General features: G+C 26.9%; 1 protein-coding gene and 1 non-coding gene across 2 annotated transcripts; both read left to right on the top strand.

Annotated features, from left to right (window-relative positions):
* Positions 1–4,732: 4,732 nt before the first annotated feature.
* Positions 4,733–10,137, top strand: LOC8286316 (ribose-phosphate pyrophosphokinase 4). Its single transcript, XM_015727164.3, has 7 exons — positions 4,733–4,988; positions 6,473–6,788; positions 7,484–7,579; positions 7,730–7,798; positions 7,886–8,014; positions 9,577–9,676; positions 9,856–10,137. The coding sequence occupies exons 1-7, from the start codon at positions 4,849–4,851 to the stop codon at positions 9,984–9,986; spliced, it is 981 nt and encodes a 326-aa protein (XP_015582650.1). The 5' UTR covers positions 4,733–4,848; the 3' UTR covers positions 9,987–10,137.
* Positions 10,138–13,910: 3,773 nt separating this feature from the next.
* On the top strand, positions 13,911–14,018 carry LOC125369652. Its single transcript, XR_007215329.1, has one exon. It is a non-coding gene; the product is annotated as a small nucleolar RNA R71 (small nucleolar RNA).
* The last annotated feature ends 2,411 nt before the right edge of the window (positions 14,019–16,429 follow it).

The raw sequence follows: 16,429 nt of genomic DNA, 5'->3' as shown, positions 1-16,429 counted from the left end.
TTTTTACCATAAAAATTATGAAAAGGTTGAATTTATCGAATTAGATTTGTACTTTAATGAAATTTTGAAATTGTTTATAGATATTTGTTATTGATTTCTCTATTTTTCTCTTATTTTGCATTAGAAATCCTATTCTACTAACAGTAAACAATGGAAATGCTATCTTTATTTGCTATTATGCTTCATATATTTTTATTCTTTTCATTTAATTAAATAATTTATTATATATAAATTTAAACTTGTACTTTTAATAAAAAAATTCATACTATTTACTAATAATATTTTATAATTTTCTATGTTCTTCTCTTTCATTAGGAATATTCTATGAGAAAAAAAGCCAAAAGATATGTTTCATGATTTTTATTTTATTTTATTACGTTTAATAGTTTATATTTTTAGAATTAGATTTACATTTAATAAAATTTTCATGATTTTTATTTTATTTTATTAAGTTTAATAGTTTATATTTTTAGAATTAGATTTACATTTAATAAATTATTAATATTATCATTATTAAAAAATAGATTATTAATATTACCTATTAATAAATTGAATTAAGAAATAACTAAATTAATCAAATTAAATAAAAACCCTTTTAATAAATTTGGTTGTTCCTATCTCCTCACTTTTTAGACAACATGAAGAACACGTTTTTTCTTTCTTCAATTGTTTTTGGTTGCATCTCTCAATTATTTTCTCTACTTTTTTCTTAATAATTATACCATTTTGTTGATGTGTTATGGTGTTGTTTTGTTTGATTCAATTATTTGAACTTCTTTTTTATTATTTTAATATTTATGGGCTCAAATCAAACAGTTATAATGAATCATTGATGGTTAATGGACCGTTTCCATCCACACTTTAGTGCTCTCATTGGGGTAGGACATCATAACATGAAATTCAATTTTCTATGGTTTGTATTCCCATTTCATACGTGTTTGCTATTCTCGGAATATTGCATTTTTTTATATTTAATAAGTAATATGTGTTTTGATTATTTACATATTTTATATTTGAATAATAAAAGTATATTTTTAATTTTAGTAATTACTTTATTTATGAAATTATTAAATTCTAGATCCTCATGTACTCAAAATTAAACGTACATGAAAATATTATAAATTATTAAATTAAATTATCCACATAACGTGTGTATTTTTTTCTTTAAATTCTGTTCGGTTGTCATTTTTAATTGTATCTAATTTTTTTTATATAATCTTTTGAATAATAAATGATTATGTCACAAACTAATTAATTATAAAATTTAAAATATAATTTTTATATTTGATAGTTGGCAAAGTAATAAATTTAATAAGTATTAAAGTTTAAAAAAAATTTATTTTTGTTAATTATTAATTTTTATTTAAAATTTAATTAGTAGTTACTTCCTCCATTCCATACTAATTGTCATCTTTTAGTATTTCATTTGGATTAAAAAAGCATTTAATAAACTTAATTATAGGTAACAAATAACTAAATGAGACTAAATTACTCTTCTATAGATATTAATATATATAATATAGTAAATGAATCTCAAGTGTACATCTAATGAACTTATAATTTGTAATAATGAAAATGTTGGTTTTTAACCTATGAGTACTTATTTGTTTTATGTACATACAATATATCATTATTTATAAAATATACATTCATTTATTATTAGTGTCAAAGTTATTAAATATGAACTTTAGATTCATCATTTATAAAGTATACATTTATTTGTTATTAGTTCCAGATTTATTAAAAATAAATTTTAGGTTCCTTACTTATAATTTTATATTCATCCGTTATTTGTATAAAATTCATTAAATATTATATATATATTCATTAATTTTTACTTATGAACTTATTCTTAACATATGAATATCTTATTTATTACTTATAAAGTGTATATTTATTTATTATTAATGTAAGATTCATTGAACATAAACTTTAGGTTCATTACTTTAAAATGTATATTCATATATTATTACTGTAATGTCTAATAAATATAAATTTTATGTTTATTACTTATAAATTGTATACTCATCTATTATTATGTAAAATTTATTAGATAAAAAGTGTATATTGATGGACTTGTTCTTAACATATGAATTTTTTTTTAATTTATGATTTTTTAAGCGATAGTCTATAAACCTCATGTATATATATGATGAATCTACAATTTACAACATATAGACCTACAAGTCATATTATAAATTTAAATCATAATGTTGATGTTTTGAGGAAGAAAAAGTTTAAATTATTTTTATTTTCTTGAAAACATAAAATTATTTATTTTGATTAGAATTTTTATTATTTTAGTACATAATGTTTTCTTATAAAGTGTTAACATATTCTTAGAAAGAATATTAGTAATGTAGTAAAAAAATATAAAATACAGTAAATTATAAAAATTGAAATAAATAATTTAATAATAAAATTTTAATAATAATATAATATAAAATTAAGGAATGAGACATGATAAAAAAATATTTTATGGTATATTGATTCATTCATTTTATAATGGATTTAAATTTATGGTGATAAGGTTCTTGGGCTACAGTTTCATGTTTTTTAGGATTTTTAAGAGTTTTTTCTGTCGCCTTGGTCCATTCTAGAGGTTTTCAGTGTCCTTAGGTCTCTTTTAGAGTTTATTCCCTTCACTATTCAAAGTTTACTTTATCCGACTTATTCTAGTCTCATCATCTAGCTTACATAATGGAGCAGCAAAAAGTAAATAATAATTTGTACATTCATAACTTGGAAAATAAGTTCATTACTAAAATGATAAATATTAAGAAAAATGATATATAAGCATATAATATTTTTAATATTATATTTATAATAAAAAATAATAAAATCTCTTATAATTTATTAAAGATTAATAAAAATTATTTATTTTTTAAATAATAAAATAATTAATATGTAATGAAAAAAATTATTCTTTAAAAATTAATACTTAATAAAATTTTATTGTGAAATATATAATTAATTAGCTTATGATATGACTATTTTATTGTCCAAAAGATCATATATAATAAAAAAAATCAAAGGAAATTAGATAGAATTAAGAAAGCAAACAAACAAAAGAAAAACACTTCTAAAAAGAATAGCCATATACTTATGTTACTACAAAAAAACCTATAATTTAAAGATCATTTTTAGAGACCACAGCAAAGTAGTTGCTATTTAGCTGCCACTTTACTTCCAGCGAAGACCAAATTAACTTTTTACAAATTTACTACTATATTAAGACCATATGTTAAATATTTTTAAACGAAGTGTTAAAGTCTGGCTATCCAGTCGCACATATTAAATGACTCAGATACACATTGGTCCATATGATTTGCCTTTTGTACATACATTAGTATATATATCGGTACAGTCCAAAATATCTAAAAAGATATACTTTTTTATATTTTTTATTAAAATAACTATTCATAATTTATTTTTAACTAATCCTACATTAGAAACTTTTAGGGAGGAAAATAAGTTTTAATTTCTTTTTCATTTTTTTTTTATGTTTGGATAAAAGAAAGAGGAAAAAAGATGAATGTATTTTCCTTTGTTTAAAAAGCAAAACATGGAAGGAAAATTATTATCTTATTGAATTTACTATTTTGCCCATTATTAATAGATGTAGTGATGTTAATAAAGAAGAAGGGCAAGATAGTAATTTTAATATAAATAATATAATTTTTCTTCGATTCTCTTATTTTTTCTAATTTTTCTCTTCATTTTATGGAGAGAATAAAAGAAGGAATATAAGATATATTTTTTTCTCTTTATTACTTTCTCTCCTTTTCCAAAACATGGTTGAGTTAAAATGCCTCCTTTTCATCCTTCCTTATTTTACCTCATTCTAAACATATGATAAAAGTTGTGGTATGTACACTTGTTAAATGCCTAGTTGTATATGATGTAAATAAAAATTTTAAAATATTAAATCTAAAGGACTCATTAATACTGTATTGTTTGTGAATCCAATCAACATATTAATCAACATATTAAGCAACATAAAACAAATATATTTAAATTTTAATGTTTTATGTTAATATTTTACTTTGTTGTCATTGAAATTCATCTCTTCTTATAATTTCTTTTACTATTTTTTCTATAAAAATAAAATATCTATTTTTATTTAATTATAATTATATTAATATTAAAGGTATTATACTATAGAATTAAAATTGTAAGGAAAACTATTAAAACTAAAATATTGAAACATATTTCTTCTATTATTGACATGGAGATTTATTTCAATATTTTGAGTTAAATAATTATTAAGATAATATAATGATATTATTTTAAAAAATAAATAAGAATAATTATTTAATTACAACAAATTATTTTTTATAAATGATAATTTTAATCAAAATATAAATAAACAAATAAAAATATAAAGTTTTGTTATAATTTTATATAGATGTATATATTTATTTAAAATATCATTATTTATAACTTTTTAAATATATATAAAAATGAAATTCTACTGTATAATAATTAAAAAATATATAAAATAATTGGGATTTATTTAATAAAATATTATTAAATATTTTTATATTATACTTTTTATAATAAAAATTTACGCGGCATGACCGGCATAACTAACTAGTAGATATTTTATCCAAAATAAAATAAAATTAACTAGTAGATTTATAGATATAGATTAATAATAATAATGTGGGTGCTAATTAACCTTTCCGCACGCACAAAGTCCTTGCCTGTATATAAATAGGCGTTTTGGTCACCAAAGCCCAAAAACCCTATCGGATGTCTTTCTTGTATCTTTCCTCTGAAGTGTATAGACCCATAATTGAAAATTTTGAAGCAGCTTTATTATTTTATTAATACAAAGAGAAAAACATGGCAGAGACAGAAATGCAAAGGCAGCAGCAGCAACAGAAGAAGCAAGTTCATCTCTTTTACTGTGATGAAACTGAGGAACTTGCTATTAAAGTTGCTGCTCACTCTGACCTCATCACCCTTCAATCCATCAACTGGAGGTTTTCTCTCTCTCTCTTTCTCTTTATTTCTCTGCTTTAAATTTGTTCCTTTGCTATGATTATGATGTGGATACCTCTCTATTTAAGTGAATGTCTCTGTAATTTTGTTTTTTTCTTTGCAAGTGTAGACTTGATTTATTGGGTAATTACATGGGTTTTGTTTTTCATTTGTCTTTATATTTTATGGTAAATGGAAAAAATTGTCATTTTAGCTGGCAACTGCATTTCCGATCATCTTTATTATTTCCGCTAGCTTTGGTGTAAGTGCATAACTTTGGAAAGAAACTGCTACCATTTCCTAGAGTTTAGTTGTGATTGACTATTGAAAGTCAAGTTGTATCTTCTCCAAGATCATGAATGAAAGAATTGCCAAATTGTATATTCCTTTCTTGAAAGGTGGAGGGGATATAAGGCACTGTAGGTTGTGAAAAGATGCTGGTGGGGTTGGTTTTATTTCGATTACAGTAGCATGGAGGAGCGAACATAGCATAATGCTGTCTTCTGATTCGTTAGTTGAGACAATGGAGTTAATTGAGGAGCCAGCAGGCATATCAGAATACCCAAGTTTTGGTGCGACCTTGAATCCACCCATGGAATGGGCAGCATGGTTGTAGGCCAAGGTAGTATCTTTTGTAGTGTTAAAACTGCTGAGCATGCATCTTTTTCTAGAAGGGTCTCTAATCTCTGTTGCATATCGGCCCCACGGTCTCCTTTCGTTAATTTCTTGTTGGTTATGTTGCCACTTTCTTTTTGTATTTGGAGGTAAATGTAAAATGGTGAGATCTGGCTGGGCACATATGCAGGCAGTTGGCGCAATTCTAACCTAGATAAAAGTAGTGGCTTGAACTAGGTTGTATTTGGCGTGAAATGTTTTCATATCTATATGATCTAGTGGTTACATATACAGTGGATTAGAGCTTAGTTGAATCGAGTCAAGTTTCTTTAGTTGATAATTGTTTTGGCCAATACATTTCCTTGATCAAAGTTGAACCAGAAATTAGATTTGCAAGAATCATTAGAAGACTTTGGTTGATTATTTTGTCACTTAAACAAAGCTTTGTTCTCTTATCCTCTAGCAAGTATGCCTGTCTGGTTTATGTTCTTTAATTATGCTCTTAGAATTCTTGTTGGAAATGTAGCTTTGGCCTAAAAAATTAAATTCAATACAAATGATGAGTATATTTACTTGATCAAAGACTGGGTTGAAAATTAGGCATGCATGAACCATTCTGAATGCTAATTTCTAATGATGATAGAATGCCAATCTTCTAGTGATTGGCTTTAAGAATATTGATTCGTAAGCTGTCCTTTGCTTTGCTTCATAATCTGAAGAGTGCCCTTTAATGCATTATTCAGCTGCCTGTAATATTCGGCAAAAAAAAACTGCCTGTTATATATATATGCATGTTTCTAGTTTACCTTTAGCTTGTATTTGTGTTATATCATATGATGTGGAGTGTGACGTGTTTCTATATATATATCAGGAATTTTGATGACGGGTTCCCAAACCTTTTTATAAACAATGCACAAGAAATGCGAGGTCAACATGTTGCCTTTCTTGCAGCCTTCAGTTCTCCAGCAGTTATCTTTGAACAGCTTTCTGTCATTTATGCTCTCCCACGACTGTTTGTCGCTTCCTTCACATTAGTGTTGCCATTCTTTCCAACTGGCTCCTTCGAGCGAATGGAAGAAGAAGGGGATGTTGCAACTGCATTTACCATGGCAAGAATATTATCAAATATACCGATATCAAGAGGTGGCCCCACTAGTCTAGTTATCTATGACATACATGCTCTACAGGTTTCTCCTCTTTATCTTCTTTAAAACAAATTACTTTTTAAAGTTTAAGAAGGAAACATTTATTTTAGTGCTTTATATACTTCTTTATATCTTCTGTTTCATTTTCTTTTCAGCAAGTAATGTCTAACTGATTTTTCATATACCTAAAAACACCAATTGCTGAGAAGTAACGTATATCCTGGTTTCTTATATTTTAGTCAATCCTTTTGATACTAGAGGATGCTATGGTTTGAATTTTATTCTCTTGGTTAGCAAATATTTTTTGCTCAAGTTACATGAGTTTATTGGTTCAAGAAAATATATTTGAGTTTATGGATTTTGGATGTAAGGGGGAGATCATGGTGCATTTTTATAGCATGGAATTCCTGGCATTTTTATCTACCTATGCTTTAGAGGCTTTTAGAGGAGTCTCTTTAACTGTTTTGCGGGTAGATCATGGTGCACTATTCTTAAGTTGTCTTCTTATGTTGCTTGTTGTCTTGTTTTTGTTAGCTTTGGAGGATTCTGTATCATCCACATTGTAATTTCCTTACTTTGCTAAATTTTCCACTCTCGAGAAAAAGAGACGTTTTACACCATAAGCCTCTATATATATATATATGGTTTAGACTTTAGAATGGTATTTCAAAGATGAACTTGTACAATGCCATACCAGATTAAAATATCAAGTAACCCTTTGTTTTTCCTAAATGTAGGAAAGATTTTATTTTGGGGATAATGTTTTGCCTTTGTTTGAGACTGGGATTCCTCTGCTAAAGCAACGTCTTCACCAGCTTTCCGACTCTGATAAGGTTTATTTGTTTTTGTCAAATATTTTTGCATTGTTCTCGTGATTAGTTTGATTGTATCTGTACTATTTCCTTAAAGAATTCCCTAATCAGTAGGATAATTCAGTTGCTGCTGCATGTGTGTTTCTCCTATTCAACTGCATTGTCTTTCAGATTGTTGTAGCATTTCCTGATGATGGAGCTTGGAAACGATTCCACAAGCTGTTGGATCATTTTCCCATGGTTGGTTCAAAGTTTTGGCTCAAACAAAAAATGTTATTATATCTCAATTATTGCATGGTCTTGGTAACTCGTGTTGTTGAATGTTAGGTAGTATGCAATAAGGTCCGCGAAGGTGATAAAAGGATAGTTCGAATAAAGGAGGGAAATCCTGCTGGTTGTCATGTGGTCATAGTTGATGATTTGGTCCAATCTGGAGGCACCCTTATCGAGTGTCAGGTTTTTTATCTATTACAACATATCCTTTCCCCTTATATTAAATTTTTGAGGCCTTTTACTTGTAGGAAAAGTTTCTAATCCTGGACTTTACTTGTTAACTGAATTATTTTGGTACCTGTTCAATGTTTTTCCTACATGTTCGTCAGTTAGTTTATGTAACTCGCTAACTTATAAAAGACTAGGTAAGTTTCTTCTATCATATTGCTTCTTCTCATATTATGATTTCACTTGAATTCCAAGATTTTTGTTTTTCTTCCCTTAATTTTTTTTTGTAAGAGGTGTCACTTCTGTGTCATGAACTCATGATGCTTTTTAGCTTCTAAAACAAACATTGATTTTTTTTATTTGGGCTTCATTTGTTACACAGAAAATATTTGTCAGGAAAATATTTTCCAAGTTTTCCTGTGTTTGGACGTTTAAGAAAATAAGTCAAAGGAAAATATTTTTCTAGTCAACTGGAAAATCTTAGGTTTTTAGAGGAAAATGATTTCCCATTTTAGAAATGGGAAAACATTTTCCTTCACTCTTTGCAAAGCACACTACTCTCCCTAATGATTTTCAGCATTACAACCAAACATAGGAAAACAAGTCATTTCCCAAGAAACTAGTTATTTTCCATGAAACAAATGGAGCCTTAAGGAGATGTTGAGTGCAGCACGACACATTCTAGTGGCTGCTTTGTAAAGGTTGTAAATTTTCTTGGAGTTTGTTGTAAAGATATGAATGACAATAGAAACGGTTTCGTCTTTCATGTTCAAACTGAGAGTCAAAGGAGACTTTAAAAGCATTCAATTATACTTAGAAAATGAGCAAATGATGAACGATTTCTTGTTCTATGGAGACCGTCAAATGATTTCTCTAAACCCTCCAGCTTCATCCATTGCTTTTAAAAAAATGAAGTTGTTCATTTGCATTGTGCTTTTAGTTCCATACGCTGCCTCCTTTACTCTCCTGGAAGTGTATTTGCTTATAATGTTAGTTGTTTGTTAAGCTGCATCAGTTATCAGTGCTATGGTCCAAATATTTTTGCATGAGAGAAAGAGAAAGAGAATCTTATTTTCTAGCACTCAAATGTAATTGTACAAATTTTAGTAGCTGGTAACAATTTAGTTTTTATTATCTGCAGTGTAAAATTTGCATACCTACTTGATGAGCCCAAAATCCTGTTCAACTGAACAGGTCTGTTTACACGTCATATATCCTTATATATTGCAGTTTTGGAACAAGCAACTTAGCCAAGTTAGCTATACCCAAATTTTAGTTCAGATTATGCTTCAGTGACACTAGATGGAACTTCATTACATAGAATTGAAGTCTTCATTAGGATTATCATAGAGAGATCAGCTACGGTTCTAGATATTCGGATTAGTTAACGATTTGGCTGAGTTGAGTTTTGTTTGGGAATTACCTCACTGTCACAAATGAATTTGTATTCAGATAGATTGATCCATGGATATCTGTGTGCTCCAATCATTTAATAGTCGAACTCTCTTGCTGATTGAATTACTAATTATGAAAAAAGCAGAATTACCTTATGTTTCCTTGCATATTTCTTCTTCCAGAAAGTATTGGCAGCTCATGGTGCTGCGAAAGTGAGTGCATATGTCACCCATGGTGTCTTTCCTAAGCGCTCTTGGGAGCGATTTACTCACAAAAGTAATGGTAAGATCTGATTGTCATCATACATTTGCACATTATTTTAGAAAATTATTTGTTCTTTTTTTTTTTTCTAAAATAGAAATTTTCAGAACCTTTCAGTTGTCTGATCACTATTAATTCATGCTGTTATCTGCTTTATTTATCTGATCCTTTTTTTTCCTTTTTTGTTTTTTGAAAAAAAGGCTCAGAGAGTGCTTTTGCCTATTTTTGGATCACTGATTCATGCCCTCTTACTGTCAAAGCCATAGCCAACAAAGCTCCATTTGAAGTTTTGAGTCTTGCCGGGTCCATTGCTGATGCTCTGCAAACATGAGCAAAATATGTAAGACCATAAGGTGAGATGTTGATGCACTCTTGAAATAACTTATTCAGCCAGAAGATGAGTTGTATTCCTTCATCACTTTGGGAGCATAATTTCCAGTTTATGATTGAGATCAATCAGTATCGATCATATTTTGAGCTTCTGTCTTCTTCTTCATCATCATTTTCTTTTTGGGAACAGAGAAAATATCATAATATTAGCAACTATATCTACTACGGCAACAAGCCTAGACAACAGTGCACTTGTATGATGACAATACCTAATGACCCTAGAGTACGCATGGCCCTGGTTTGAGACCGGCACGGAACTGAAATTAGACCGGCAACTTTGGTTCCACTTTGATGGAATCAGAATCAAACCATAGATAGACGATTTACTTCCGATTGTGGAACTGGATACTTCTGGTTCGATAAAAATAAAAAATACATTCGTGAGGAAAGAAAAAAGCTTTGAATTAGAAGTGAACCTGCTGTTATGGTCCAGCTTTGATTCAGGTTTAGGTTCTTTAAAGAGAGAATCAAGATTGAACCGGTTCTCCTTACAGATTGAAAATTGGACTAGAATTAGAATTATGGTTCTAGTTTTGTTCCGGTTTATGGCTGGTTTGGTTTCAGTTTTGAACCAATCGAGGGCATGCCTACCTTAGAGACATAGAAGCCTGCAAAAGATGTTGATCATGCCCAATAACGTTTATTGTCGCTGGAACTATCATCACAAGAATCACCACTATTGCCACCATCACAAAATCAGAGATGATCTAGATCTTGAAACAATTGAAAGCATTTCAACTTAGCCATGACCGTATATGCATCTAATACTCCTACATGCAACAAAATGAAGTATATTATGATAGTACCATAAGCTGTTAAATTCATTTAGTACCATTAGAATTTCAATACAGGCATCTAAAACTGTCAATTTACGTTGGCATAGGGCCTGTGCATCAAATTTTGTCGATAAAGCCCATTAATGATGGATCAGCGACAAACATGTGTGTCCCTTCGTAAAATGAACCTTGCTAATGCTTCGGCGAGAGATTTTGTTTTATCTATTCGCTAATTAAGCGATGAGCTTTTGTATTTAGGGATTGACTTTAGGCGCAGGAGTCCTCTTTTGCGATGAAATAGGGCCTTAACGTCCATCGCTGGTAGAAAATGTGTCATAAATGGTAACTTTTAAAGCAAAAGTTTAAAATTTGTCATAAACGGCATTTTTAAAGATTATTGCTAATCCGCCATTTTTTAGAATATTATTTATTTAACTTAATTATCTAATTTCTTATTTTTTTTATTTCAATTCCAATTAATTTTTTAATAAATTAATAATTATTTTCTTTTATTTTTACATTAACGACCAATTCATTTTCATCAATGATAAACGAGAATAATAAAGGGAGAAAAGAGGAAGGAATAATGATAGTAATAAAAATATTAAGAAGAAGAAGAAATGGTAGAGAAAGAAAAGGCGAGAGACAAATGATAAAAGAGTAAAATAAAAGGAGAGAAGAAACAATAATTATAGTGAAAACAAAGAATGAAAAAAGAGAATAAAGAAAAAGGAGGAAGAACAAAATAGAAAGAAAGAATGACAAAGAAAATAAAAAGAGAAGGAAAGAAAAAATGGAATCAGTGATAAGAACCAAAAAAACATTATTAAAAATAAAAATTCAAAAGAAATAAGAAAGAAAGTGTAAAACTAATATATGACTATTTACTATTATTATCATCATCTTATAATAATAATAGTTTTGTTGCTAAGGTAGTATTAAGGACGACCATTTTTATTGCTAATTTTATCGCTAATTTAGTATTTAAGTGAGAAAAGAGAGGGCGAAACAATCGGAATATACTTCATCAGCTTGTCACGTCACCATCCGTTGTTGGAAATTAGATATTTGGACTAAATTGATATTTTTTTTTATATATTTTTAGTACTATTTTGATTCAAATTAAAATTTTAGTATCAAATTGATATGTAGTCAATCAGCCGGACAATTTACCTGAAAAGAGAAGAAAGAATTTGAAAAATTAAGGACGACTCTTCTATGACTTTAGGAAGACTGCAATGCATATGCTAAAGTACCGCCAAACGTTTTGAATGATAAAGATTGGATGTCCGATAAAGTCAATCCATTTAATGATAAGGAAGATTAGTCAAGAGTCCTTGGCAAGGTAAAGGTATATTATAGGGTCTTTTACAAAAATATCCTTTTTAACACATTAAATATCATTTATACCTCTAAAAATAACTGCTCACAAAAATCCCCTCTTTAAGCTGAATATTTTGCTAAAATACGCTCTTCTTCCCTTTCCAACATATTTACTACATTTCTTCCTCCTATTTTAGCTACCTACAAATGTAAAAGGGTTTCTGATAGCTTCAAAAGATGTACAACCTGATGACCCATAAAAAAGAAAAATGATAACCAAAAGTAACATGAATCTCAGAATTAATTAAGTTGCTTTTAACTTGTATAATAATAATAATAATAATAATAATAATAATAATAAATGACAGCAAGAAACAAAGGATTGACAATCACTTTTTTTTTTTGAAACAAGAATAATTTTTCTTTTAACAACCGATGACAATTCCATTGTTACATCAATTCAGTGATACTAATTATTTATTTATGCGTTCTATGACTATTGTTATTATTTTAATTATAAAATTAAATTTATAGATATATTTTAATAAGTTTTTTAATTCTTATCATTAATTTATAATATCTTAAAAATAATAGCAAAATAACTATTTTAAATATTTTTATTTTTAAAAATTTTATTAATGAAATAATATAAAATTTTTAAAAATATTTATCTATTGATCTTAATATTATATAAATTAATACTATTAATATATTTGATATTACTGTTTCTTAGAATTAGAAATTATTATATAATTAGAAAATTAATTTATTAGTTAATAGAATAATTATTATCTAATTAGAAAATTAATTATTATTTAATTAAAAAATTAATTTATTATTAATATATTATTTCTTAAAATTAGAATGAATATTTAATAGGATTGTAACTTATTAATCAATACATTATTAGAAAAACTACAAAGTTACATGTAAGCTTAAATCCTATATGTCAAAAGTAAGTACACATATCAAGACAATAATTATATATATCATAAATTAAGTACACATATCAAAAAAATTTAGATCTAAAAATTAACATATATATATATATATATATATATTGCTCTTTGACTATTCTATTTTACAGACAATATTTTTATTTAGGAAAAATAATTATATTAATTTTTATATTATTATTATTATTATTTTTGTTGCTTCTATAATGTATATCTATCAATTAATAAATTATAGAATTTTTATTTTATTTTTTGAGATAATGATAAAAAATAGTAACTAAAATTTACATTTAATTTCATTTTGATCACATATTTTTAATTTATTTCATTTTAATTATTCAATTTAATTATATTTCAATTTAGTCATTTTACAAATAAAAATTGATACATCGTAAAAATAGTCGATAAGATAATAGTTATGAGTTGGTAAGAATCCAACAAATTTGTTTGGTCATACACATTTCCTCTATAATTATCAAAAGATGAACAAATATTAGCACAATAACCATAAATACTACAAATACCACATACCTTAGTGTTGGTATATTTTTAGTTGAAGCAAGTATCTTAACTTGCTTAGTCAATTCAGCCAATTGAATAACAATCTCATTACTAGCTACTACTTCATCCACTCCTACTGTTTTTGTCCTCACACTTTTTTGTTTAGAATTGGCTCATAACATCTCAAAGATGTCATAAACCTCATCAACTCTTCTTTCTAACATAGCACCTTCAACTGCATTATCAACCATATATTGATATTGTTATGTCAACCCATCATAAAATAATTAGTTGGTTATTGAAAGTGGGTATCCATAGTGTGGGCATTGCAATAAAAGTGATTTGAAGCGATCCTATGTTTCATAAAAAGATTCAGTATCCTTTTGATAAAAATTAGAAATTTCAGCTTCTTATTCTTTGGTCTTTTGATGTGAGTAAAATCTACTCATAAACTTTTGATAAACTTCATCCCAAATTCTCAAAGAATTAGGAGACAAGGTCATTAACCAAGCCTTTACTTTTCCTTTCAATAAATAAGGGAAACACCTCATCCTTATTTGATCTTCATTTAATCGAGATAATGGAAACTTATGAATTATGACATAAAACTCTACTAAATTTTAATGCATCATCACTAGGTATACCATAAAATAAAGGAAGCATATTAAAATAAATGTTCTTAAGTACATAATTTCTAGATCCATCACCTAGAACTATGCATGAAGTAGTGTTACCAATTATAGGTTGTGCACAATCTTTCATAACCATTAGCCTTTTAGCTCATATTTCTCTTGGTGGGTTTGCCATGATTTTAACTTCTTCTTTTGATTCCTCTTTAATTTTTTGAGTTGATGAATCACTAATTTAGTTTTCCTTCTTCGCATACAAAACAAAGGAAAATCTCAGATTTAAAAACTTAAAATAAAATTTGAAAACAAAACAAAAACACATAAATAAAATATAAAATATAAAATAAATAAATAAATATAAGACACTTTTGACAATCAATCAATATAATAAAATTTGGACATAGTTTCCCGGTAATGGCGGTAAAAACTTAATATATCTAAGTTAGTACTCGCAAGTGCACGAACCGTTTCTATAGTAAAAGCGGTAAATTCACCACAAGATCGATCTCTTAAAGAATTATGAAGCTACTTATTATATAGACTAATTAGCAACATAAAATAATAAAAATAAATCTAAACATTCTAAACTAGTATTTTTGAGAGAATAATATTCATAAAAAGTAAAATATAATAAATTATAAAGTAAATATGCAATGATTTGATGTATATATATCAAAAATAGTATTTAGCCTAGCTATTTACTTAGTAATCTCCTTGTTTTACTTTAAGTTTAGGTATAATAAATAAGATAATGATGTGCCTTTTTTTTTAATTACTCAAGCTGATGATGCAACTAAAATTTTTTCTACCAACATAAATTGAAGCAAAGATGGTGTCTTTAATACATTTAATCTAAATATTTTTATAATAATTATTATCATTAAATTAATATGATAGTTAACTAACAATAATAATTTAAACTAATAAAGATATGAAGATAAAGAAATCATTTATCAAATAAATAAATAACAAGATTCATACAAAAGTAAAAAAGCTAAACTAAACACTTATAAAAACTAACCTAACATATTTAACTCAATGATCAATAATATTAAATAGAAAGACAGAAAACAATTAAATAAAAGCTCCCTTTAGATCCAGAATTTCTTCATGTAGGAAGATTAGTCCTCGCTCTCTACTTCTTGAAAAATTCCTTAGATTTAAAAAAAAACAATGAAAACTAAACTAAAGTGTTTATGGAAGAACTGTAGAGAAAATAATGGTGGACTGATATAGAGAACAGATAGGAAAAAACTCTCATCTTCCTTTTAGAATTAGATTTGCAAAGATATATATGAAAAAAATTTATGATAAACAAAAAAACCAATTTAAAAATGTAATAATTTCAAAAAAAAGACGTATAAGGCGTGATATTTTTCTTAAAAATATTTTTATTAATCTTTTTATAAAAATTATAATTTTAAAATGTAAATTATAAAAATTATTTACATGTAATAATATTATTTATCAATAATTATTTACTAAACTTACAATTAAAAGGTAACAATAGACTATAATTTACGACGAATTGAAAGAAAGAATATTTGATTTGGCCTTTAAATTTTATGACCGGGTTCAATTTGATCCTTTTTGACCTCTTGGCCCATTTTAATTCAAAATTTTATTCTTTTAACTCAAATTACCCCTTACATGAGTCACTCTCTCTTGAGAAATTAGCTTTTTTTTTTAAATAAAATAAAAATTAATTTACTAATTATTAAGAGATACTATTTTATAATTTTAAAAAACACTTAAATACAAATTAAAAAAATAAAATGTTTATTGATTCAACTTAATAACTAAAATTGAAGTTAGATAAATACTAAACTTTTTAATTCTTTTAAACATTAGTCAAAGTTTTTCAGCAAATTACTCTCTTTTATAGAGAATGTGTACATTCTCTCTCAGATGGGGTGATTCAAACCAATAAAAGCAAAGTTTTGGGCTAAATAAACCCAAAAGGTAAAAGATAACTAAAATAAGCTTCAATGCAAAGTTCAGGGGCCAAATTGGACCTTATTCCAAAAAGAACTATATTTTTTGAGAAGCAGGGCATAGCTCTTTGGATGTATAAATACTATAAGTACCAAAAATAAGAAAGACATCAAGTAAGTAATGGGTTCATTTGTGGGTCAATCTCTACATTCAATTTAATCAAAGCTCATAACCAAATGGAAGAACAATGAAAAATGCAAGTCA

Source organism: Ricinus communis, chromosome 3, assembly GCF_019578655.1.
Source record: "Ricinus communis isolate WT05 ecotype wild-type chromosome 3, ASM1957865v1, whole genome shotgun sequence".
Taxonomy (NCBI): Eukaryota; Viridiplantae; Streptophyta; class Magnoliopsida; order Malpighiales; family Euphorbiaceae; genus Ricinus; species Ricinus communis.
The sequence above is the reverse complement of the archived record's forward strand: the minus strand, read 5'-3'. Positions and strand labels throughout refer to the sequence as shown.

Bases quoted from the DNA above. Each gene is read 5' to 3' on its own strand.
- LOC8286316 (XM_015727164.3), top strand. From the start codon at position 4,849: ATGGCAGAGACAGAAATGCAAAGGCAGCAGCAGCAACAGAAGAAGCAA. The intron at 7,580-7,729 runs GTTTATTTGTTT...ATTGTCTTTCAG, and splicing joins AGCTTTCCGACTCTGATAAG to ATTGTTGTAGCATTTCCTGA. The intron at 8,015-9,576 runs GTTTTTTATCTA...TTCTTCTTCCAG, and splicing joins GCACCCTTATCGAGTGTCAG to AAAGTATTGGCAGCTCATGG.